Source organism: Urtica dioica, chromosome 10 (genome assembly GCF_054948205.1).
Source record: "Urtica dioica subsp. dioica isolate 48M chromosome 10, U.dioica_male_clone48M_v1_H2, whole genome shotgun sequence".
Lineage (NCBI taxonomy): Eukaryota > Viridiplantae > Streptophyta > Magnoliopsida > Rosales > Urticaceae > Urtica > Urtica dioica.
In genome coordinates this window covers 3,170,000-3,197,072 of record NC_142765.1, presented here as the reverse complement: position 1 = coordinate 3,197,072, position 27,073 = coordinate 3,170,000, and the positions used below count along the sequence as shown (strand labels likewise).

The following is a 27,073-nucleotide window of genomic DNA, read 5'->3' as shown; positions in this document are numbered from 1 at the left end:
GGGCCAAATGAATAAGTGTTGTGTATTACTAATAGTATTCTCCCAAAAAGCATTTATTGTCGCCATAACTTTAGGTGCCTCCTTTTATTGAATTCTCCTCCCCCACTCCTCCACAACTCCTTTCAATAAATAATCCAACCCGACATTAAATGTCCACGATTAATCCAAAATATATTAATGACAAAAAAAAAAAAAAAAAAAAAAAAACTCACCTTGTATTTCATATAATGACACTAAGTAATACTTAATAATATAATTTACTTCTCTTTCCAAATATGAATAATTATTTATTACTTATTATTTTCCACCACCACTATATATAGGTCCATTCAATCTCAATTGGATTTCATTTCAACTTTCACGCTCTCTCTCTCTCCCTATCTCTCTTTTTCTCTCTGCTTAGAATAATAAGAAGAAAAGAACAGAGAAATGGCTGCTGACGTAAGCTCTCTGGTCCGAGTTCTGAACGGTTACAAGGACGATCACGGTCACGATTCCGACAAATCAACGGCTCTGATCACGCGAGACTTGCTCGGTGGATCACCGTCCAAGTTTGTGAGCGACGCACAGGAATTGGACCTCGATTTGCAAGTGCCGTGTGGCTGGGAAAAACGATTGGACTTGAAGGTAATTTAATCAATCTTTATTCATGAATTGCAATCCAGAAAATTAAATATTTATCAACAATCTCTTTTTTATTCTGTGAATTACTTTTTTTACATCTTTTCAGTTTTGTTCTCTGCGTTCTACAGCTTTTTCACGCGCACATATATTATCCATTCAATGTTGACATTTCAGTTTTTAATTTACTTTGTTGAGGACAACTATGTTATAAAGTCAAATTTTGAGGGGGTTTTTTGTAATATTTTTTTCAGTCAGGGAAAGTGTACCTTCAAAGATGCAACGCACAGCAAAACTCGAATCCCCCAAAATCGCAAGACCTAAACCTTAACTTCCCATCCGGAGCTTCTTCGACGAAGAAATTCTCCGGCGGAAATTCCGGCGGAGGCGCGTTGAGTCTCTTCGACGATTCGAGTCTGGACCTGAAGCTGGTCTCCACCTCCGGCTCCGGCTCCGGTTCCGGATCCGGCGGCGCGTACCAGAGCGTGTGCACGCTCGACAAGGTCAAATCGGCGCTGGAGCGAGCCGATTCGAGGAGACGCACCGTCACCGGCGCGTGGAAGTCGAGCTCTCCGTCGCCTTCGTACTCTTCGTCGTCGTCGTCGATGAAGGAGGAGAATTCCGGCGAGGATAGGGTTTCGTACAACTCTCCGGTGGCGGCGGGTTGTCCGGGGTGTTTATCGTACGTTTTGATTATGAAGAACAATCCGAAATGTCCGAGATGTAATACCAGTATTCCTTTGGCCAAAAAGCCAAGGATTGATCTCAACATCACTATCTGATCGATCATCTGAATCACCGGATCTTCAAATTCATATAGTTTTGTATATGATATGATAGAAACAAATTTCTAGATTTTTTTTATTTTTTTTTTATTTTTTTATTTTGCTTCTTTTATTTTTAGTTAGTTAATAGGATAGAATCATAGTATGTGTACATTTCTAAAGGCAAACTTGGCTTTTTTAAGGCGGAAAAAAAATATGTTTTCTTTTTTCTGGATTACATGATAATTATACTTTATAGATAGATGTTTGATTATGAATAATTTTGTTACGTTGTGGTTTGTTGGCATGTCCGTTTACAATTAAAAATGTTTAATAATAAATTAATTTTTTTTCCGATAATCCACTTGAGTTGAGTCTTAGGGGTTTATCAAAAGAACATATTTATGAACCAATGACGGCTTAATAAAGGTGGATTTAATATTCTTAGAATTTTAATAAACTTCTTAGAATGCATAATCAAATTTAAGCATTCAATAGCTACGTTAAGCTTAACTCGTTGAAAATTTGGAGTGTATGCCATAATGTTAGCGATGAATATGAATAAATAGTTTTCTAATGAAATAGTGTAAGAGATATTATTATTACTAGTAATGGAATTTAAACAATAAGCAAAATTTAAAATAAGGTCCTATACCTTTTTCTTTTTTTTTTGGTCGGAATAACGTAGTTTTTTTTTTTTTTTTTTTTTTTATTACATTTGTATTTATGAAAATGCCATTTTCTCACGCATTTGGTAACAAAATCAAATCAAAAACCTAATCCCACTTAACCTCCCATTGACTCTAAAAGATATGAATTAATAAATTAAAAAAAGTCTCCATCCACGAAGCATTTAATGCATAGTAAGTACGTAGTTAATTTTCAAGGCAGTTGATTTCCATAAAGAGAACAAAAATAGTTCCAAAGATATAAAAACACGTTTTCTATATAATACGTGTCTCAATTAGGCTCATTTTGTTTTAATGCAAAAATGTATGAAAATAGCTACACATCTACTACTTCTTTTTTTTTTTTTTTTTTTTTTTATACATTTCATCAAACTGGATCATTTACTATTTCGTACATGTCAAATTTCATGTGAATCTAACCAACAATAAATTTTATTTATTTATTGTTATTTAGGACTGTACAATAACTGAGCAACCTATATTGATCATAATTATATACATTATTATATCAATCCTTCCTATATTACAAAAGAAAATAAGCGTTTTCTTTGTTTTTTATTGTTGGAAATATATTTAATTTGTATTACAAACTATGTTATATTACATATACTACTATCAACCTTGCTATACTACACACGTAAATACGCATTTTTTTATAATAAATTAAATCACTCACACTACATCTATATATATATATATATATATATATATATATATATATATATATATCAATGGAAAATTAACTTAAGTTGATTATTTGTGATTTTTTAGATATAAATAATACAAATACACGCAGAGACATAAATGCCTAAATCTAGCTATAAGCCATAAGTCACATGGTAGGGTTTATCGTACTAGTTTTTGTGTCCATCTCTCTAGGGACTTTTTCGCAAAAAAAAAAAAATAGAAAATTAGGAAAATGATATACAAAATAATAAATATATAGTTGTGTCCTATAAATGTTGAAAAGAGCATTCAACCATACTTAATGGTTGCTGCATGAAACTAATTATGGCCATTTACTAGACATATTCATTAATATACCTAACAGACATTTAATGAGAATTTAATATTATCATAGTTTTTAAAGGTTACCCTACCTACCTTCTTTTATATGTAGTTTAATGTTTTTCAATCCTGTTGACTCTTTCACATATCAATGATAAAAATAAAACTAAAATTAAAAACGAAAATAAATATAGTTTGAAAAAAGATTTGATGAATTATTATCCGATTCGTACGTGGTTATCAATGTGACTTACATAATTACTACGTCATTCAATTTTATTTATTTTCCTAAATAATTAAGATTTGACGTTATATGAGTATCCTCTACGATAAGAATACTTACACCTTCTTCCAATCAGTAGGTTAATTAAACATTTAATACCAAAATATATATACATAGAAACGAAAACATTACATACATTTATTTTCTGTTATGACACTGTTTACTATACGACCAATAGGATGTATATACCACACTATTAATACTAAATTTATTTATTAGAATTTATTATTCTCACCAACACAATAGCTCTCGATTCCTCTGATGTATAATTTATTTTATATACGCATTTATCAGAATTGTTAGATTGCACTTAAATGCCGTTGTTAATGTTTTTGCAGTGTGTAATGAAATCGACAATATATCATACGTGATAGATATCTACAAATAAAACTAAAAATAAAATAAAATATAGATTTAATTCTTTATGTTAGATAGAGTAACATAATTGCTAGCTATACACAGCACCAAACTAATAAATATGACTGAATTTCAGAAAAAAATAATAATAATAATAATAATAGTATGCTAAATATGTATATGTACGTACTTGTAAGACGAGTATATGTCCGATTCAATGAGTGTTAATGTGGGAACCACATAATTGAATGAATGAAATTGAGTAGTCACGAGTGTGACTCCTACCAAAATTATGACCGACTTAATTCATGTGCATTATATTCATATTCTTATTTATTTATGGACACTCGTGTAATTCACGCAACAATATGTATATAAAAATGAGTTTTTTTGTTTTTGTTTTTGTTTTCAGTTAACTGCATGGTTGCTGATAATTGGGATCTGTGACAGACTTGAGAGCAGTACTAATTCAGATTTCAGAGCTCGTATTAATAATATATGATCATATTTCAAGTTTGTAAATATTACGTGTAAAAAAGAGTTTTAAGTGACACAGCTAGACTTAGATTTCGTCCAGCTATTCATGTACTATGTTTAACAATCAGACAGAACCTAATTGAATAATAGCCTGCAATGCTAACATTAAATCATAGGAAGCAAATTATTACCAAACTTTTATTTTGTATTTTGTATTTTTTTTTTTATGAATATTCGTTTTTTATAGTGTAATTTACACGCGCACACACAAATACTATATAGCATATAAATAAATATTCAACTTCAACGTGAAGTTTTTTCTACAGATGAAAATTGAATATTAAATTCTAAACTGGAATTTACCCATCGTTTAATTTTAATCGAAATTGCGACGATTAAAAAAAATAACCAACTAAATAATTCATTACACTTTATTTGATAATAATAAATTAGTATAATTATGATATTTATAATTATTATTATTTTGAACTTATTCTATTGTAAACATATAATAATTGCTTATCATTAAGAAAAGAAAGGTACTCATATAGTCCATTTAAACCACTTACGTTTTTTTTATTCGAATTATCTAAAAATTAAGAAAATAATTCAAACTTGTTTTTTTTGGAAATAATAGCTCGAGGCATTTAATAAATAAATGGCATAATACCCAAAGGTACAAGGCAATAAACATCTTACAACATAGAAGAAATAATGATCCAATACCATAATCCAATGAACGCACATCGTGTGAGAACTTCCGATGACCGAATAATAGACCACACTGATAATCGAGCAACTAATTGACTCTTTCATAATACCCTCTGGGATTAATGAATGAACCAAAACACTCGAGGACCACCAACTGTGGAGAAAGACGTTCGAATGCTTGCATTGTCAAGACACCGACAAGAAACGATCAAATTCCAAACCCGAAAGAGAATTAAATCATCTTCGGCACCTAAAAACCACCCAAAAATAGTGGACAAACCTCCAAAGTCTAGACATATTAAATGTAATTACCAAAAAAATAAAACCACAAAATTCAGAAAATAGAAACCTAACTAACGCTACATGATTAGACCACCCATCTGAGAATCACCCTCCAAAACCTATCATGAACCCACATACCACTAACCACCCCAATCAATACCGACCCCCAAGAGCCGATAGTCCATTATCATAAAAGAGATCAAACTAAAGCAAGATGCATGCGTCATACTATAGAGGATAGGCTTTTATTGAGCTTTTTCTTTAAAATTTGAATAGTTTAGCTATAATTTTAATAGAAAATAGTTATTTGGATAATTACAATAGTTTTTTCATTAAGGAATTATCATTTACTTGATATGATATAAGGTTGGAAATACAAAATAAAGAAATTATGGTCATTCTAGCAAACTTTGAGATATTTTTTTACCCGTGCTCTAAAATGTCCCAAACAACCTGAGAGAGGAAACGACTCTTATCGTAATTCTGGTGATTCACATAATTTTTCGGCTGTTGTTAATATATTAAAAAACTGAATCAATGATATTTGTCGATGTCGACATTGAAAGAACCAATTAACAAAAAAAATGTAGCTTTTACCATAAATTACCGCTTTTATTTTCTTAACATAAAGTTATATTAATTTTTAAAATTTGTCCCCCCTACTTCCGCTACTGAATATTGGTATTTTTTCAAACATTTAAAAAAATATTAAACACATAATTCAAGAAAACTTATTGAAGTAGTGAAAAGTCATTAATGAGAATTCAAAATAACTATGATTTTTAGTTTTTTCTTTAATAATTTATCTTTGGATGTGTATACAAAATTGTCAATATAGATATTCATTGCTTATGCTACTAAAAAAACTCACATATGTGGCTAAGATTTATGACAAGCTTTTCATAGTCGTGTTGGATATTTGTTGGAAATAAATAACACATAATGGGTGGGTATAATTCTGGGAGAAGAATATGACCCTTCTATTTCCTTCAGAGTCTACAGTGGAGACCGAATTGGTAACTCATTGAACAAACGAATTTAAAGAAAGATCCGGACATACGTGTAGTTGACGACCTCATAGCTTTCTCTTAAATGATTTATATATACATTAGGTATTGTACCAAACACAACATTTAGGAAGGTAAAAATAAATATTATATTTACTAACTAAAATATCTTGTTAATATTATAAAACCAACTCACAAAATCATACTTTGACTTTTATTTTTAAAAAAATTATTATATTTTGATAAGGACCAAACTAAAAGAGCTACTAAAGCAATTGGTTAGAGTAGACCAGAAAAAAAGAAGAAGTTAGTAGAGAACTTGTAAATAAAATAAACAATTAAAATTACAAATAAGTGATTAACAGATAATGTATAAAACTGAGCAAGGGAGGTGATGTATGTTCATGAAAATAATATACGTTTTATTTATTGGTTTTTTTTATAAAAATAATTAACTTCTTCTTAGTATAACTAATATTTTACCTATCTTAATACAAGGAGAAGCCAGCGACTATTTTCATAGTATGATAAAAAAAAAAAATAGATGATTTCTAAAGTGATTATTATTCCGGTGAAATGTGATTGCTAAAAATTTCCTACCTTCAAGCCAAGAAAAAAGATTAAGATGACGATGCTTGGAAGTAAAAATAGATTTTTAGTAAAAAAAAAAAATACATATGCCTTATTTTCACCAGAACTAAGCGGTTGAAATCCATCAAACGGTTAATTTTGGTGAAATTTAATCGTTCGATTAATTTAATCAGTTAAGTTAAAATGAATTATTAATTTTAATATATATATAAATTAATTATTTATCAAATTAACTTAAATTTATTTGAATTAAATTAAAAGTAAAATTATTTATAACCAAATTTAAGACTAATGGGAATTTTCTAAGACTCTTTGCTCTTGCTTGCTATTTTTGCTATAAGATGAGTAATTGCTCATTTTCAACGAAATGATAGTTTTTGAAATATTTGTGCTTTCTTAAATGTGTAATAAATCATAATGGATATTCGACTTTATAACTTCAACTACTACTCTCAAACATCAAATTTGGGTGATACTACCTCTTGCTGTGAGGTCTCCTAGTGCATGAGGACATGAGTTCAATCTTCCCGAAATAGCGATTTGTATCAATTATTTGATCTTTACAAGTTTTTTTTTTGTAATATGAACTTAAATATTTTATGTAATCAAATATATAAAAAGACACGAATGAAAATATAGTAAACAAATAATAACCTCAACTACTAAATATAGATATTTGGTACCTTTATTAGAATCATTATTGTTAATGGAAATTTATTAGTAGCATGTCTAAACAAGCTAATAATGTTCAATTTATTAGCATTTTAATTTGTTAAACATATATATATATATATATATATATATATATATAGATATATTCACTTTTAATAGAATTAACTATCAGAAACATGTGTTTATTACAGATACAGATATAAAATATTCTCAAGTTATTTTTCCCTTGAAAAATAAAATCAAGTTAAGGTTTTTTTATAGCAATTTAGCGCATTCATTCAAGCGTTGAAGTTGATCTACGAGGCTACAACTAATAAGAATAAGAGGCCATTTTAAATGACATTGTAATTGGTCAGCATCATAATTAAGAATACTTCAACTAAATAAACCTGTAAATATTTATGAGGCGCGTGGAATTTATGATCCAAATAAAAGGCCACATTTAATGGCGAAGTTGAAAGGTCCAATGCAAGGTTAAATGACATTAAATGCCTCACGGGACCATTAGGCTTTCCCACGTATTCTTGGCTTCTTGAAGTTGGACATGAAATTTACAATTATAAAAGTCATATATATGCGTATTGTGTATACATTTTTCCAAAGTATAATTTTATTATAAATTAAATTTTAATATTCGCTTATTATTATCTCATATAATCTTTTTAGAACAAATTATAATAAATATAAATTTGGACACAAATATTATTAAGTTCCTCTTACTTTACCAAAATAACCTAAAACTTAAAATTTGACAATTCTAACTGTGAAAAAACTATAATATATATATATATATATATATATATATATATATATATATATTATAGTTTTTTCACATAAAAATATTATAGCTTTGCTACAAATTCGTCAAGAATTACATACTTTCTTGACAGATCGATCATTAAGTATATTCCGTGATTTTAAAATTTTGTGATTGGTCGGTGACGAAATAAGAAAATGGTCAAGAATGATATTTTTGTAAGAAATTAATTCTCTCTTTATTTTAGCATTAGAATTTTCAAATTTTAAATTTTAATTAATTTTAATAAAAATAATATGAGTTTAATAATATGAAGGTCTTGATATAATTGAGAAAAAAAATATAGTCTCAACTCTCAAGTGGATTTTAAAATTTCGATAGCTTCAATTTTTCTAATATTGATGAAAAAAATGCACATATATACGTACAGTAAACGTAATAATTCGGTATAGGTCGATAGATCAATCAATCCAAATTATTATATAAAATTTTTAATTCACACGTAAGTATATGATATTAAATATGTGGAAGAAGAGTAGTGCGATAGGTATAGAGTCAAAAGGACTCCTCAACACACTAGCCGCCATTTTTTTATTGTACTATTCTACGCTTTGCATTTATACCACAAAATACAAATTATAATTCAAAAACATAAATAAGATCATATACTGTCCACATAAGTTTTGTTTTATGCTATATTTCGTGGGTTAGAACCTTTAAACTTCTGCAAATTGCAAGGAAGTCCCCATTAGATAAGTATTTCATCCTTTTTGCACGTGTGCGCGTTCAAATGACACATGAATGTCCCCAATAAAGTAGAATATGTATGGAAATAACGTGGAAGAAGGACATGCATGCAATAGAGATATGTTATAGGTTTATGTGTGTATATGTATATGTATTTGGGTGTAGTAGCAGCTGATGTATGATGTATATATATTTGTTAATGCTACTTTTGGCTGACCAAAACAGCAAGATATTCTATTTCTATTTCGCTATCTCACCAATAAATTGTATGTGAATGCATGTTGAACACCGCGTGAGAGTACGACGTTTGCATATGAGAAATAATATTATTTTGCCTGAAAGTAAATCTCTTGAACAAGCAAAACCCTAGCTATCATATATTCACATTTGAAACATGGTTGATGGCTCAATAAAGTACCATAACATAATACAATATCATATAATGAATTTCATATCCAAATATTTAAGAGGGCAAACCTACTCTTACTTGGTTCATGATCCAAAGTGCGAGAGACATCCGGATCTAATATGTGTTTGACTTTGAAGATTAATTAAGATAAATTTTCTATTTGAGTATTGCAATCCAATAATAGTTTTCTTATCTTGATAAAATTAACTCCAAAAAGACAAAAAAAATAAATAAATCATGAGATACTTAAAAAAAATAAAACATAGTTAGTAGCTCATTCTTTGTACATACAAAATTGCAGATTGGCCTAAATTGATGGATTTAGGATTAAGTTATTTAAAAAATTGTAATTATTTTATTTAGACGGTTTTAGCATATCTTTTATTTTCTATGTCGTCAATTTTTTATATTCGAAACAATTTAAATCTATTATACATTTCTCTCTCCACGGGAAAAAAGACATGTTACCTTCGTGTGCAATGAAAAGTTGAATATTATATTTTCTACAAAAATAGAGGATTATTAAAACCCTAGTCACCGGCCCATCTTCCTCCCACTGATCTCGAGATGGGGACGCGAAACGAGGAAAACGTTTTTTAAGAAAGATTTGTTGAACATGAGACATCAAGTCAGAAAAGGCGAATGGTAGCAGTTCACAAACCGTGCTTACTTTGCCAATCTCTCAGAACGGGTTCGCGAGAAGAATTTGCAACTTTGCGCTCATTAAATTTTAAGTACCTTTTTGCAGTATTGGAAAGGGATGTAGACGATTATTGTTTATGAATTAATCATGATCTCAAGATCGTGTAATATTCGAGTATCTTGAGATCCAAGATCTTTGAGATAAGGTCAAGAGAGACTCTATGACGTTAAAGTTTCTCAAACTTTAAATTTGAATTCGTGATTAGCTCATGAGTTAAAAACAATATTATTTGAATGTAAACATTTCCAATTTGATTACAAGAGTATATAACTACATTTGAATTTGTATGTAGTTTTTATGTTTATCCTTAAGAAGGATTTTACGTGTGGCTATATAAGGTAAGCAGGCATTGAATACCACATAAATACAATGTCTATGTCCCAATCCAATATTCATTGGTCTTTTATTGATTCAACCAAATAGGCCTATCATATTAATGACTCACTTGGAATTTGACTCGATGATTTCAAAGCAAATTATCTATGTGCTCTCTTTCTTAACATGATTGGGAAGTCATCTATATCAAATAAATGGGGACCATCAATACCAATATATACACACACGTATATGCACGCACAAACACACTAAGCATGTATATATAGTACGTTTGTATTCTTTTGCTGTGGACCATTTAGTGCACGTGTGGGTGAAAGAGTAAATTTTTTTATTTTATTTTTTATTTTTAATCTAACTCAGATTGTACTTGAATAAATAAATGTGGAGAGATCAAAGTCACAACTCCATAAATTTTCAGTTATATTGTAATTGCTCTGATAGCCTTTGACATACAATAACAGAGCCTACAAATTTGACCATTGAATCAAACAGCCTTCAAGGATGGTTAAATGTTGAGGCTAGGATAGAGAAATTGGCTCCAACCTCGTGTCCGTGTTTTTTATTTTTTTATTTTATATATATATATCTATATATATATAATATATATATATATATATATATATATATATATATATATATAAATATTAATTTTCAAAGACTACTACAAGGTTTAAAGAACTAGATGAAAATGTTATGTAGTAAATAAAAAGTTATAATATCAAGGGTGTTTAAAAAATTGAGGCCAGGATAGGGAAATTGGCTCTAACCTCGTGTTCGTGTTTTTTTAATTTTTTATGTATCAACTTTCGAAGACTACTACAAGGTTTGAAGAACTAGATGAAAATGTAATGTAGTAAAAAAATAGAGAATAAAGTTCTAATATCAAGGTTTTCTAAAGCTTGAGGCTAGGATCGGGAAATTGGCTCCAACCTCGTGTTCGTGTTTTTTTTTTTTTTTTATATTTTTTGTATATCAACTTTCAAAGATTGCTACAATGTTTAAACTTTAAAGAATTAGATGAAAATGTAATGTCACTAGTACAAAATATAGCATCAGGTGCGACTTTTTTCGTACCTGAAAGTGCAAAAGTCGCACCTGAAAGTACTTTCAGGTGCGACTTTAGATGCGACAAAGTCGCACCCGAAAGTCCGCACCTGATAATCCTCTTGATTATCAGGTGCGACAAGTCGCACCTGAAAGTCTTATACTATCAGGTGCGACTAGTCGCACCTGAAAATCTTGACTATCAGGTGCGATTAGTCGCACCTGATGCTCTTTATCTTTTTTAAAAAAAATTAATATGCTGATTATATATTACAATATATAATCAGCATATTAAAACTAAAATTTGAAGAACCATATCGGGTTCCATATAGGGAGTTATTCTATGATTTAAAAACTAAAATTTAAAAGTTATATCCAAGTCTATTAACATAAATATGAATAATACAAATGTTCATATTTATTAGATTTAAAGATTTTAACTATTAAAGTATCCAATAAATTACTTAAAAAAAAAAGGAAAAAAAATATTCATTCATTTTTCAGGAAAATTTAAACTTAAACTAATCATACAAATAACCTAAACTTAATTTTAACCTAAACTAATCACATTAATATTCATACAAATAACCTAAACTTAATTTTAACCTAAACTAATCACATTATTATAACCTAAACTTAATTTTAACCTAAACTAATTTTAACCTAAACTTAATTTTAACCTAAACTAATAATTATATAAATAATTTAATAGAAACACTAACCTAAACATATTACAAAACATTAACATGTTATCAAATTAATTACAATTACAATTACAATTAACATAAACTAATCAAAATTAAATTAAACAAACTAATCAAAATTAAATTACTATCTAATTAACATTTACAATTATTAACATATATTAACTTACATATTTCACATTAATTAACTAACCTAACATATTAACTAACATATTATATATACACTAACCTAACTAACTAATATATACACTAATATATATTTATACACTAATATATATTTATCAACCTAACTAACCTAGCTAACTAACTAATATATGATTATATAAAAAAAACTAATATATACACTAACCTAGGACGGCCGGCCGGGGACTCGGGGACAGCGGCTCGGTGGCTGGGACTCGGAGGCAGCGGGGCCGGGGCTGAGTGCACGGCGAGGTTCGAATCGAGGCCAAAACCTTCAAGGTTCGCGCCGTCCCGCTGCCGAAACAGCAGCGTCGTCGTAGCCCCCGTACAGCGCATACCAAGAGTAGGCACCTCAGCGTCAACAAAACAACATGCACACCAAGAGACACTCACACACACACACGTTAATTTCTCATAACCCACTTCATCCAAATAAATTTCTAGAAATTAGACAAACGATTCTCATATTCACGTCCCAAAACCGATTCAAATCAAACAAGGCCACTCCTATAATTTCAACATCACAAACAGTCAAAATGAATCACATAGCCAAAACAAGTGTCACGGCCAATGAATCACAGCAAAATCACAAACTCATTTCAGCCAAGTCAAAAGAATTCCCGACAGCCTGACCCACTAGCGCTTAAGCCATCGTAACTCGAGCTACAAAACTTGAAATCGATTGATTCTAGCGGCAAATGAAAGTAGACTCATGTAGCTTTCTAACGAGATATTACAAGCATATATACGACAAGAATAGCTATCTAAAAAACAGCCCGTAATTCACTGTTACAATTCTGGAAATCCCGTTTTACTGCTGCGAAACACAAACTTTGGAAATTCATAACTCATTCAATACTCCATGGATTTACATGTTCTTGGTCATTTTAGAAAGCTCATACAGTCTACTATCCATGAAAAATATCCACAAAAATTATCTCAGACCATATCGGACTGTCTACGTCCGTTTACAGAGGCTCTTCAAACAGTTTATCAAATCAAACGAAAATTCGAGAAATCATCACAACTCATCATTAATCCAAGTACAACCACCAAGAATTCGAGTCCAATCACATAAAAAACACATCAAAACAGCTCGGAGAAGGAAAGCCCCAATTCAAAAATAAGAACCCTAATTTTCGGATTCAAAATTTGGGAAAAAAATCAATTCCTCACCTTGAATTGAAGATGGTAATACGAGCTTAAATCCTTCTCCTTCGACCTTGTACCACTCCGAGAAGCTTCAAGGACAGCAAAACCGAGAGAGAGAAAAAGAAAGAGATTCAAACCCTTGATCTTCATGTATGGGTTTTGAAGATGAAGAGCAAAGAAGTAGACAAGATGGAGAAGATGACGAACATACACTTACCTCGAAACCAAGATCCGGTCTTCGTTTCTTCTTCCCCGAGCTCTCTCTCTCTCTCTCTCTCTCTATCTCTCTCTCTCTCTCTCTCTCTCTCTCTCTCTCTCTCTCTCTCTCTTTCACTTCTAATCTCCCTCTACCTCTCTCTTCTGCGTTTTTTTTAAACCGAGAGAGAGGAGTTGTTGTTTTTAAAACTGAATGAAAAAATGAGGGGGAGAATTGGCCCGGTTAAAATTTTGAACAATCAGGTGCGACTTTGTCGCACCAGATAGTAATTTTAAACTATCAGATGCGACTAGTCGCACCTGATACTCAAAAGCAAAAAAAAAATTAGCGAAATTTTTTATACTTCGGGTTGACAATCTGGTGCGACTAGTCGCACCCGAAAGTCATTTAGATGCGACTTTTAGGTGCGACTAGTCGCACCTGATAGTCATGCGCATCAGAAAACCAAATTTGTAGTAGTGTGTAGTAAAAAAAAAGTTGTAAATATCAAGGTTGTTTGAAGGTTGAGGCTAGGGTCGGGAAATCGGCTCCAATTTCTTGTTCGTGCTTTTTATGTTTTATTTTTCATAGAGTAAATGCCGGTAAAAATACCTATTGTTTTCGTGTACATCCAGTTTGCTACCTAAACTTTTTTTTCCGCGGAAAAACTACCTAATGTCTTGTTTTTGTGTTGCCGTTACTACAAGCACCGTTTTTATGGTCAAAAGTTAACGGAAAGTTTAAATTGACTTCCAAACCAGCCTCAGATTCGCCGCTCTCTTCCACCATCGCAACCCGATTCCGACGATGCCCTCGCCGATCGAACCGACCTCGCTGTCGCTGTCTACGTCCCTGTACTTGTCGAGCAACGGAGGAGGCTCGTCGTTATTCCCGGAGCAGAGCTGCTCCATTCGTCGCCGGCGGCCATGTCCGCCACCGCGCTGCTCCAGAAAGCCGCCCGAGCCCGGTCTCGGGATTTCAGACCACCATAATTCGGGCATGACCATGGTTCATAGCCCGAGGCCGAGCCCGGTCTCGGTCTTGACTTGATGTGGTTCATAGCCGGCGTGGAAGTGGTCAAGCCGAAGCTGCAGAGCAGAGAGGCGTTCGAGGCCGCCGCGGCGCCCATTTGGGCGGCTTTCTGGAGCAGCGCGGTGGCGGACATGGCCGCCGGCGACGAATGGAGCAGCTCTGCTCCGGGAAGAACGACGAGCCTCCTCCGTTGCTCGACAAGTACAGGGACGTCGACAGCGACAGCGAGGTCGGTTCGATCGGCGAGGGCATCGTCGGAATCGGGTTGCGATGGTGGAAGAGAGCGGCGAATCTGAGGCTGGTTAGGAAGTCAATTTAAACTTTCCGTTAACTTTTGACCATAAAAACGGTGCTTGTAGTAACGGCAACACAAAAACAAGACATTAGGTAGTTTTTCCGCGGAAAAAAAAGTTTAGGTAGCAAACCGGATGTACATGAAAACAATAGGTATTTTTACCGGCATTTACTCTTTTTCATATATCGACTTTCAAAGACTACTACAAATACCAGTTTTTAAAATTTGAAACTGTATGCAAGATCCTTATTATAAACGAAACTGTAAACATTACCAAAAAAACAAAGAAAGAAGAAGAACTAGATAAAAATGTAATGTAGTAAAAAAAGGAAAAAAAAAAGTCGTAAACATTAAGACAAATTGTTGTCTGAATTTTGAAAAGTTGAAGATACTTGGTATTTTATGAGATTATAAAACTGATCGATGTATGTGGAATAAGTTTTGAAAAGTTTCTTCATCAATTAATTGCGCATATTTAGGCTCCAGCTCAAAACTCGGCGACTAAGTTTAAGGTTGAGTTTTAGGTCCCAAACTTATTTTTATTGGGAAATATTATAGATACCTCGTTTAAAATGATAATTTTAAGAATAACTCACATTTTCAAGCATTTCATGAATACTTCATTTTTATAAAAAGTTAGATGAATTTTTTTTATTATAATGAAACTACACAAAAAATAAGTAAAATAAAAACGTAATCAACAAGAAGAATGTTGTAAAAAGAGATATTTTTTTAAAATAAATCATTTGTAATTATTATATTAGTTTACTGTTAAACAACTAAAAGATTAAATAAAATTATAATTTGAAAATAAAATCAAATAGAATTTTATTATTATTATTATTATTATTATTATTATTATTATTATTATTATTATTATTATTATTGTTATTTTGAGAGAAAATCAAATAGAACTTTAAACAACAAGGAAAAGCTGTAAAAAATATGAGATATTCTCAAAATTAGAAATAATAATAAGAGTGACATACTTTCAGATTTCTTTAAAGTAAAATAGCTTAGTTTATTATGGATTCAAGTAGCATGAAATGAAACTCATATAGAATTTCGGAAAAAATAACACATATACACCTGTGTTTTAGTGATATATCGAGTTTAACTTTTGGTTTTAAAAAATGCCGAGTTTATATTGTCTGTTTAACTAAAATGACGAAACCCTAGAAATAGACAACAGTGCCACAAATCTTCTTTTTATTGAATTTTTATTGATTTTTTATTTACGTTGATTATAATATTTATATGTAAACACCAATTATTCATTCGCGCCATATATGTAATTTATTTAAAAACTAAAAAATAAACAATAATTTCTTAATCGTCCAAAACACAAGGTATATATATGTCATTTTTCCTAGAAGTTTTATGTCAATTTCTTATTTTTCATCCCTTATAAATTGCTATCTTAAACAGGACTACTTCGGAAGTTTGTAAACAAAACAAAAATTGCTATCTCTTTTATTTTTCTCATTAAATATTAAATTAGGATATTTAGAAAAACAATTAATATTGGATTGGGGAATTAGTTTGGTAAGAAAAATAAAGGGGGACAAAAGAGCACCACTTTATTAAAATGGGGCAAGTCTATCGGAAATCCCATTTTACTATTTATAAACCAACACTTACCTTCTATAATTTCATTAGGAAATGACACAAGTGGGCGAAGACGCAATTTAATAAAAAAACGATAATATTGGAAATAAACGACATCTCTTTAATAAAACATGTCATTTGTTTATGATTTTGTCGTTTGTAATTAAATTGTGCCGTTTGTAATCACGGTCAATGCCGTTATTTAAATAGAAAAATAAGATATGTCATTTGTTTCTGATTTTGTCGTTTGTAGTTATATTGTGTCATTTTTTAAATAGCAAAATAAGAAATGTCGTTTGTTTCCAATAATCAAGGTTGATGTCATCTTTTAAATAGAAAAATAAATTATGTCGTTTGTATTTAAAGTGTATTGTTTGTAAGTCAATGTCGTTTTTTTAATAGAAAATAAAGAGATGTCGTTTGTTTCCAATTGTGTCGTTTGTAATTAAAATTTTAACAGAAAAATAAGAGGATGTCGCTTGTTCCCAATAATCAAGGTTAATGTCGTTTTTTAAATAGAAAAATAAGAGATGTCATTTGTGTTTGTAGTGTATCGTTTGTAGGTCAATGTCGTTTTTTGAATAGAAAATAAAAAGATGTCGTTTGTTTCCATTTGTGTCGTTTGTAATTAAACTATGTCTTTTTTTTAAGACAAATAAGAGATGTCGTTTGTTTCTGATTTCGTCGTTTGTAATTAAACCGTGTCGTTATTGGATTTGGTCCTTTTCAGAGTGGCTAAAACCCTAAATACTAAAACGAAGGAAGGAAGAGAAAGAGAGGGGTTTTGGACTGAGAAAATGGGGGCAAAGAGAAAGGGTCAGAAGCAGAAGGTAATTCTGCCGCCGGAGCTTCCACCGGATGTGACTGAGGACGAAATCGAAGTCTCCGACGAGGACTTGCAGTTCGTTCACCAGAACCGAGACTACGCCGGCTTCGTCTCTGGCTTAGATACCAAATCCATCACCAAGTTCGTATCTTCTAGTTCCTTCTTACGTATTTGAACCAGTAATTGATTGTGAAGGCTTAGGGTTTAAATTCGTTATATTTGGATTTTATAAATGGGAAATGAAGCAGTTGAAGACTAGTGGTAACTTCGATATTCTTTTTTAATCTCGACTATTAATTGTTGATTTGTGAGAATAGTGTATGTAATGTAAATTGAGTTTTCGATTACGAGATCAATGTTGGAATGTTTTAGGAGATTAGTACGGATGATAGACAATCAATACCGTCCTCAAAATGGTCGAGATTAGCAATCCAGCAATTTTTTTTTTTTAATATATTTGGTCCACGGTGTTGAATATGGTATTTGATACTGTCATAGTGTAGTAATGGATATAAATTATTTTATTTTTCGGTTCTTAAAGGCATGTTACTCGCGTTGCCGATGTAAAAGAAGACGCTCTCGAAGCTCTGTATGAGAAGCGCTTAAAGAAGAAGCAATTGAAGAAGGAGCAAGAAGATTCCAAGCTTGAAGTTCATCGAGTTGATGCTCTTCCAGTGAAAACATTGGATGGGAAGCTCGAATACCGATCAGGTATTTTTTTACTTGCTTTCTTGCTCTGCTGATTTTTAGTGCTGTACTTCTTTCCGAGTTTTGAGCGTAAATATTCTCATTCTTGGCCAGTTCTGAATACCCCAAAGCAATCAGAGGACATTCCTAGTGAAGAAGAAACTGGTGGGGATGATAACACGGGTGTTATTAAGCTCACAAAGCCGGAAAAAAGAGCAAAGGCTAAAAAGATCAGGAAAGAGGCAAAGAAACAAGGGAAGACCTTAGCCAATACTGAAGAGGCAGAAGAAGAAGAAGAAGAACAAACCACACGAGACAAAGTGCTGGTATTGTATTTATGTTGAACAAAATATGGTTGTTTCGTTCTCGGTTAGGCCTATTTTTACTTAAGGGTAATTTTGTCATGGTTTATTTAAGGGCAGTTTATTCTTTGTTTATAGCTTGGAATTTCTCAGTAAATAAATTGGAGAGTATGTTAAGTAGAGATTGGCCTATCTCTCGAATTATAGGCCCCGTTGTTATCGAATTGGGTTATTCGTGAATAAATGATCAAGCTGTCAATTTTAATTCTATTATAATTGTTTTCTCTTTTTCGCTATAGGCCGAGGTGAAAAAAGATATCACAGCTGAAGAAGCATTTGAGAGCAAGAAGTGTAAGATTGCAGAGCTTGGAACTGCTCTACTTTCTGATCCGGAGTCAAATATCAAATCTTTGAAAGAGTTCTTACAATTCTGCAAAGATGGCGACCAGGCGGTCGTCAAACTTGGACTTCTATCATTGTTGGCTATATTTAAAGATATTATACCCGGGTATGGTGATTTGACAATTAGTATGTAGGAAGTTTTTGTAATTACGCTCTTATTTTTTTCTTTGCCCCTTGTGACGTTGTTGTAATTTTCAATATTTTGATGTGTTCCACAGATACCGGATAAGGTTGCCTACTGATAAGGAGATGGAGATGAAAGTATCAAAGGACATTAAAAAGATGCGATACTATGAGTCTACACTTTTATCTTCATACAAGGTTGGTTTTTGGTTTTATTTTATCCACTTGAACTGTTTTTAGGAGTTAAAAGGGGATTTGTGCTGACTGGGTTTCTAATTTCGAACTCAATTTTGATATTCCACGGTTCTAATTTATCTAAGGTAAACAATGATTTTATCGATATCTTGTAAAATATCACAAGTCTACACTTTTATCTTCATACAAGGTTATACCGCTTCAATTATTTCTTTCAAGTTATGTGATTTTGCTTCTCATCCCATCACAACTTTGATACGCTCGAGGCACAAAATTATCCATGACGTCAATGATTTGCTAAGAATCTTCTGTATTCGTTGCTACACGATAGGAATTATAAGATAAACCTGGGAATTGAGAGACCCGGAGCTCTCCTAAAAGCCTAAGTTTCCCTCCAATCGCTTATCATTTTTCTCCTAAATGATTTGATAAGAACCTTCAATATTCTTCGATGAAACATTATGAGTTAATTATAAAGGCAAACCCGGGTGTTCTAATATCACCACTTAACTATGGACTGATTTTAAATTTGAAAGTATTCCCATTCTAAGATCTCTATAGATTCACACAATCTTCAATGTTATTTTTTGCAGGTGTACCTTCAGAAGTTGGCATTTCTCGAAAGGAAGCCTTCATACCAACAAGTGGCTGTACGATGTATCGCAACTTTGCTCGAGGCAGTTCCGCATTTCAACTTCCGAGAGAGCTTGTTGACTTTGGTAGTCAGAAACTTAAGCTCGCCCGATGATGTCGTGAGGTTTTGTTATTTCTAAATTCAACTATTTAAATTTTCAAGGTTCTGATTTTCTAACTAAAATGGTAGTAAAACTTAGAACCACGTTCCTTCGTAATTGTAGTTTCGTAAGAAGGGGAGGATAAGAACCTCTAAATTCATTGATAAACTGATACAAAATTCAAAGATAAATTGGGTACTTTTCTTCGGCCTGGCCGTGATGAGTTAATAAAGTCCCGTTGTTTCTTTAAAAAAGAAAAAAATAAATTGGGTACTCAATAGACCCGTAACTCTCCCAAAAAAAAAATTCTTCGTTTCCTTCAAATCTCATTTAAGTTTCATCCCTTAAGCCACCATAATTCTATCTGTTTCTGACTAACATATAATCAATTATTCTAAAACCACCCCATAACTAATAGCTAATTATTACAATTCCCCAGCCCCAAAATTCTTATCCGAGGAATGTAGTCCTTCTATTTAGTTGTGTCTTGCAAATTTCTCTGATATCTCTCCCTCTCCTTTTGGAAAAACGGGTTCGTGTAATTTATACTTAGTTTTTATTGCGTACTGCTTAACAGGAGACTCTGTTGCTCCACGATAAAATCACTTTTCACAAACGAGGGTAAACACGGCGGTGAAGCGACAGTAGAGGCTGTTCGAATGATTGCAAAAAAGGTCAAAACTCATAATTGTCAATTGCATCCCGACACCATAGAGGTATTCTTCTCTGCGTTGTTCTTTTCAATTAAACTAATGCCAAAATGACTCACGTCCCAGATAAAATAAAACCTTCAAGTGACTATCGAAGTGTTCATACGAATGAGTTTCTTGTTGTTTACTTTGAATTTTATTTTCTGTAACTATTCTTGTCCTAATTGTTCGAGATTCTTCTCAGGTGTTCTTGTCGTTATCATTTCCCGACGATCTTACGAGGTCTAAAGAAGCCGAGGAGAAAAAGAAAGTTAAATACAAGAAAGGCAAGAAGAGAAAAAACGCTGAAGAGCCCAATCGGTTGACGGAAAATGACAGGAAAAAAAATAAGCGAGAGCAAATGACAAAGACGAGAGATGAGGTACGTTTGTCCCAAGTTACTGAATATTTATTTAGAAAATGTGGCCAAGGTTATACTTCAGTTAGCTGGTTTCTTGAATTTCTAATTTTCAGTTGTAATTTTATTGGTTTATGGTGTTAACCATTGTGATTGTGTGGACTAGGTGGAAGCTGATTACAAGTCTGCAGCTTTTTCGACTGACGTAATGGAGCAAAGAAGAAGACAGACCGATACTCTTTCTGCTGTATTCGAAACGTATTTCCGTATCTTAAAGCATACGATGCTGCCAATTAATCCAAGGTTTACTATAGCACCATAAAATATTGTTTACATGGTATTCTTTTTACCATCTGACTAGTCATATTTCACAGGTGTAGGTAGAAAAAAATATATAATAGAAACAGACTATTTTACAAGCAGTGGAGTCGATTTTCCTAGCTTACTTGTTCCATAATTACTGCACAAACACACCTTTGACTCAGGAATGAGGATTGACAAAAATATTAATTAATTACATTAGTTTTAGATATGTTCTTATGCATTGCAAATTACCCAAGTGAGAATGTTTTTTTAATTTATTAATTTTTTTTCTTTTTGTATGAATTGGTTTTAATCTCTTTTTTTTTTTTTTTTTTTTTTTTTTTTATTTTTTATTTTATAATATTGCCTCAGCTCCGAAGCGAATTCTGGTTCACACCCTTTGCTTGCTCCGTGTCTGAGAGGTTTAGGGAAATTTTCGCACCTTATCGACTTGGATTTCATGGGTGATCTTCTAAATCATCTAAAAAGGCTCGCTTCTGGTGGTATCGGCTCAGAAAACTCTTCCGAGAAGAAAATTCTGACCGTAACTGAGAGACTACACTGCTGTATAGTTGCGTATAAAGTAATGAAGATCAACCTCGACGCCTTGAATATTGATTTACAAGAATTCTGCGTCCAGTTGTATAATATCATCCTTGAGTATAGACCCGGAAGGTCAGTGCTGAATTCTCTCCATCTTTCTCAACTCTCGCTTCCCTGGCTTGTGATCGAAAATTGATGTTTTATTGTGTTTTTTGAACAGAGATAACGGAGAAGTTTTAGCGGAGGCCCTGAAGATAATGCTGTGTGACGATAGACAACACGACATGCAAAAGGCTGCGGCGTTTGTAAAGCGCCTAGCCACTTTCTCGCTGTGTTTTGGTTCCCCAGAGTCGATGGCCGGTATATTTTTTATTACTTTTTATGTTTATTTTTTTGGGGCAAATGGTCTCTAAACTAAATTAATAAACGAGTGATGTTTTGGTCCGTAAATGATTTTTTAAAAGCAAAATTATTCTCTATACTATTGGTTTTGTAGCATTTTAGTCTGTCTGAAAAAATAGTTTAGGGACCAAAATACCACTCGCGTTTAGTTATTAACTTAGGGTTTGACCTGCTTTATCTTCTAATTTTTGTACTTCTCTTGTCGATTCATATTAAAAGATTCTTAATTATTCCCTTTCATAAACTTTTGCAGCCTTGGTCACACTAAAGCATCTTCTTCAGAAGAACGTCAAGTGTCGGAATCTTCTGGAAAACGACGCCGGAGGCGGCTCCGTTTCCGGTTCCGTCGCGGTAAGCCACAATTTCTTTCGGCTCCACGTATGGATCAGCTTAATTAATAAATTAAATTAATCTAAATTATTAACTTTTTATACTATATTTTCTTGTCAGAAATATCACCCATACGCCACGGACCCGAATCTGAGCGGAGCTCTCGCTTCCGTTCTCTGGGAACTCAACCTCCTCTCTAAGCATTACAACCCTTCGATCTCGAACATGGCTACGAGTATCATAGGCTTGAACAGCGCTCAAAACCAGGTGTATCTCTACAACATTACGCCTATACAAGCCTTCAACGACTCGTCGCTCGATCAACAGTCTCTCGTCCCTCCGGCCGATCTCGGAAAAGCCAACGGCAAGAGGAAAAAGGGAAGCTTGGGGCCCAAGAAATCGGCGGTCAGAGAAATCGAGGCCGTCTCGATTGACGAAGAGGAGGAGTTAAGGAAGAAACTCTCGGCCAGTTTCGAGGTTCTTCGGAACGTCAAGGAGAATCTGAGATTGAGAAGAAATTTGGACGGAGTACATTCGTCTATAAGGCTGTACGAAGAGTACAAGAAGCAACAGAAGAGAAAAGGTAAAAAGGCCAAAATCCAGTGAAAGTAAAAGTAAAATTGTTATACCTCGAGTATTATCCCAACGAAGACATTCTTTGGAAAATTTTGACTGAGGTTGTATTTCTTAGAACTTATGTTCTCTCTTTCATTTTGCTATTACTCGAATTTTTTCAGTTTTTTGTTTTGTTTTTGTCTCAACTAAAAATTATAGAAAAAAATATAAAAAAGTTATCAGAAGTTCTTGGACATATGATTCTTTAAAAAGATTGAGAAAAACTATATAACACATTCCTATGTAAATGTTTGTTTGGGACTTTTACAACTGAATCACATAATGATTTCATCAGCATAGCCTAATACTATCTATATAAATAGATAAATGAACAGCACAAAAATGATTTATCTTATTTCTCGTAGAGCCACACAATATACGAGTGGAAGCTAATAAATTTCCCAGCCTCTATCTATTTGTAAAATTCTGCCACGTGGCAAAACGCTTATCTACTCTCTCAGCACACTTTCCCAAGTCCTCATGTTCCAAATCAATAACAGACACTAAAACACCTTGGTTACTCTTTCTTTCTTTCTTTCTTGATTCCATTTAACAAAAAGAAAAAGAAAAAAAAGGATAAAAAAGAAGATCAAAAGCATTATCACAATGGAGACTGGCATGGCTTGTTATGCTCGTGGGACTTTCGTCCCAAATGCGTCGTCTCAACATTCCATGTCTTTTGTCGCTCCCTCCTCAATCTCACCATCTTTCAACTCCAAGGTATTTACCATATTTATCTTAATATTATTTTGATCATAGTAAGAAAAGAAAAGGAAAAAAAATTAATAATTGAATGTTTGAAGGAAACCAGTGAAACAGTGAGCTCTAGATGATATTGCAAGTGCTATCACTATAATCTCTTCGCTCAGGACAATACTGAAGAATTGAATATTTATTTATATATCAATACCAATGCTCATAATTTGTTGACAAGCTATAAAATTAAAAGGGCATGCTTATTTTTAGTGAATTACTTGAATTAATGAGCGCAGGTTCTGAAGACAACCTCGCTATTCGGAGAATCCCTGCGAACGGCTGCGAAATCGTCCGTGAAAGTGTTGAAATCGAAGAACGCCTTGCCGGTCACAAAATGCGAAGTCGGCGATAGTTTGGTATGAAATCCACGGATTGGCTTTAAACAAAATATTAAATAAAAATTGATGAATTTTTTTTTTTTTTTTTTTTTTTTTTTTTTTTTTTTTTTCATTTTTAGGAAGAGTTTCTTATGAAGGCGACCCCGGATAAAGGGCTAAGGGCATTGTTGGTGTCAATGGGAGAGGCTTTGAGGACGATCGCCTTCAAAGTCCGCACGGCTTCTTGCGGTGGCACCGCTTGTGTCAACTCCTTCGGAGATGAACAACTCGCCGTCGATATGCTCGCCGACAAGCTTCTCTTCGAGGTATAACAACAATCTTTAATCAATCACATGCTACTTTTTCAATGTAAAAAAGAATACTAATCACATTTCAAATAACCCCATTTGAGTATTCTATAGGCATTAATGTTTCTATCTAGTTAAACGCGTTTTCGCTAAATATTTCTATTCCCATTTGAAGAGGCTATATTAATTGGATGTTTAAAGGCTATGACATGTTAAGTAAAAAATATGGGACACTCAAATGGCCAATTTTAGTATTCTATTCGCATGTTTTGTTCGAATATTTCTGTTCGAATTGATTCATTGAGTTTGATGCACTTAATTCAGGCCCTGCAATACTCACACTTCTGCAAGTATGCTTGCTCCGAAGAGGTGCCTGAACTACAAGACATGGGAGGCCCGGTCGAAGGTAAAAAAATAAAGAAATAAAACAGAACATATCTAACTCAATTCATCAAAACACTTATCGTACTCCACTAAATCATGTTCATGTTGAGTTGAGCAACATGATAATGAGATATTACATGATAATGAGCAGGTGGATTTAGCGTAGCGTTTGACCCGTTGGATGGGTCGAGCATCGTGGACACGAACTTCACGGTGGGGACGATCTTCGGGGTGTGGCCCGGGGACAAGCTGACCGGGGTCACGGGAAGAGACCAAGTCGCTGCCGCGATGGGGATTTATGGCCCGAGAACCACTTACGTTCTTGCCCTCAAGGACATTCCCGGGACACATGAATTCCTTCTCCTCGACGAAGGTTTGGTCTATACATCTCTGACTAAATATCGATGGGTTTAAGGGGCCTAAGTTTATTTTTGTTGGGTTAGGGAAATGGGTGCACGTTAAGGACACGACCGAGATCGGGGAAGGAAAGCTTTTCTCTCCCGGGAATTTGAGGGCCACTTTCGACAACCCCGAATACAACACGGTGATCATTCCTTAATTTTATTTTTCTCGGTGCTTAACCATCATTCAAATTTCTTTCCCCGAGTTGCCTTCTACAATGACAACTTGTTTCTCAAGGCATCGTCAGTTCATCATTTAAAATTGTTCTTGTTGCCCTTGTCATCAACATAACTTGTTTTATAAAGCAATGTTTATTCGTCATTCAAAACTTATTGTTAGTGGGTGTCGTTGTTAGATAACTTGTTTTACAAGGCAACAATCATTGGTCATTCAAAACTTGTTCTTGGTCATACTACCAAGATAACTTGTTTTTACAAGGCATCGTTCATTCGTCATTCAAACCTAATTATAATTGTCCTTGCTACTAAGATAACTTGTTTCTCAAGGCATCGTTGTTTGTGTTTCTTTCAACAGTTGATTGACTACTACTTGAAGGCAAAGTACACTCTCCGATACACTGGAGGAATGGTCCCAGATGTTAACCAAGTAAAATCTAATTAGCCCCAACCAAATCATAAACACATTTCATCAAGATAATTAGCAAACATCATCAACTATTACTCTTATTATTCGCAGATCATTGTGAAAGAGAAGGGGATTTTCACGAACGTGATTTCTCCCTCGGCCAAGGCAAAGCTGAGGCTGTTGTTCGAGGTGGCGCCACTAGGTTTCTTGGTCGAGAAGGCAGGCGGTCACAGCAGCGATGGTCACATATCAGTGCTCGACAAAGTCATCGAGAACCTTGATGATCGGACCCAAGTCGCGTTTGGGTCAAAGAACGAGATCATCCGATTTGAAGAGACGCTCTACGGATCATCTAGGCTCAACGCTGCTCTGCCGGTTGGAGCTTCCGCTTGATTATTATTTTTTCGACATAATTTTTTTTCCTATATTTTTTGTTTCTATATTTTGTTTTTGTTGATCTTTGAAAAGTCTATGGCGTTAATTTGACTTTTGGAATCATCATCATAATTAAGGTTATATATTTACTTAATGATATCCTATAGACTTTGATATTTTCTTAAATAATACTGAGTATAATTAATTATTGTATACAATATCAGTTTGAAATTGCATGAGAGCTCAAAATTGACTACATATCAATCATTAGAGGGAAGTCTTGTATTTTATTCTAAACAAAAGTGAGACGTGTTTGAATAAAAATTATCAAATAGAAAAATTCCAACTCGTACTTCCAAAGTGTAATATTCAAATAAGTCAGTTCCATCAAATTTGTAAGTTGGTGTTTGGAATTTAGAGCTATATGAGCCTTTAATCAATGAGCGAAAGTGACCTAAAATAAAATTGACTATGTGATACAGGTATTTAGAGTGGTCAAAAGTCGCCACGGGATGAACACGATGAACAATGAACATGACACGACTTATGACACTAACGATAAATATTAATAGAGTTGACTAACAAAGTATTATTATACAAGTCAACACTTGAATCTAGTGATGATTATATAACCTCAACATGACGTGTCCTAATCATGAGACGATATCTCACGACCAACTTGCTTTAGATCACAACCCCTTGTATGCTCGTGCTCGCTCGCTTGTTTTGAGCCTTACAATGAACCGTCGAGGTCAGCTGATCAAGTTTGAATATTCAATTGCATATTCGCAATCTTTTTTAATTTTGTT

The 27,073-nt window shown here is 33.1% G+C and overlaps 3 protein-coding genes across 3 annotated transcripts; all 3 read left to right on the top strand.

Annotated features, from left to right (window-relative positions):
- Positions 1-339: 339 nt before the first annotated feature.
- LOC149383073 (filamentous hemagglutinin transporter) lies at positions 340-1,645 on the top strand. Its single transcript, XM_089628112.1, has 2 exons — positions 340-627; positions 876-1,645. Exons 1-2 carry the CDS (start codon positions 430-432, stop codon positions 1,401-1,403), a joined length of 726 nt encoding a protein of 241 aa, XP_089484238.1. The 5' UTR covers positions 340-429; the 3' UTR covers positions 1,404-1,645.
- A 15,718-nt stretch (positions 1,646-17,363) lies between these two features.
- On the top strand, positions 17,364-23,241 carry LOC149383072 (binding protein). The gene is made up of 13 exons (XM_089628263.1): positions 17,364-17,595; positions 17,996-18,165; positions 18,256-18,467; positions 18,743-18,951; positions 19,064-19,166; positions 19,757-19,920; positions 20,475-20,613; positions 20,792-20,968; positions 21,111-21,247; positions 21,620-21,922; positions 22,011-22,150; positions 22,446-22,543; positions 22,643-23,241. The coding sequence occupies exons 1-13, from the start codon at positions 17,426-17,428 to the stop codon at positions 23,126-23,128; spliced, it is 2,508 nt and encodes an 835-aa protein (XP_089484389.1). The 5' UTR covers positions 17,364-17,425; the 3' UTR covers positions 23,129-23,241.
- A 357-nt stretch (positions 23,242-23,598) lies between these two features.
- On the top strand, positions 23,599-26,418 carry SBPASE (sedoheptulose-bisphosphatase). The gene is made up of 8 exons (XM_089628264.1): positions 23,599-23,857; positions 24,130-24,249; positions 24,351-24,536; positions 24,843-24,924; positions 25,054-25,275; positions 25,346-25,446; positions 25,839-25,910; positions 26,001-26,418. The coding sequence occupies exons 1-8, from the start codon at positions 23,744-23,746 to the stop codon at positions 26,280-26,282; spliced, it is 1,179 nt and encodes a 392-aa protein (XP_089484390.1). The 5' UTR covers positions 23,599-23,743; the 3' UTR covers positions 26,283-26,418.
- The last annotated feature ends 655 nt before the right edge of the window (positions 26,419-27,073 follow it).

Coding starts and splice junctions, on each gene's coding strand:
- LOC149383073 (XM_089628112.1), top strand. CDS start 430: ATGGCTGCTGACGTAAGCTCTCTGGTCCGAGTTCTGAACGGTTACAAG. Junction 628..875: donor AAAAACGATTGGACTTGAAG/GTAATTTAATCA, acceptor TATTTTTTTCAG/TCAGGGAAAGTGTACCTTCA.
- LOC149383072 (XM_089628263.1), top strand. CDS start 17,426: ATGGGGGCAAAGAGAAAGGGTCAGAAGCAGAAGGTAATTCTGCCGCCG. Junction 18,468..18,742: donor CCACACGAGACAAAGTGCTG/GTATTGTATTTA, acceptor TTTTCGCTATAG/GCCGAGGTGAAAAAAGATAT. Junction 19,921..20,474: donor TCGCCCGATGATGTCGTGAG/GTTTTGTTATTT, acceptor ACTGCTTAACAG/GAGACTCTGTTGCTCCACGA.
- SBPASE (XM_089628264.1), top strand. CDS start 23,744: ATGGAGACTGGCATGGCTTGTTATGCTCGTGGGACTTTCGTCCCAAAT. Junction 24,250..24,350: donor GCGAAGTCGGCGATAGTTTG/GTATGAAATCCA, acceptor TTTCATTTTTAG/GAAGAGTTTCTTATGAAGGC. Junction 25,276..25,345: donor ATTCCTTCTCCTCGACGAAG/GTTTGGTCTATA, acceptor TTGTTGGGTTAG/GGAAATGGGTGCACGTTAAG.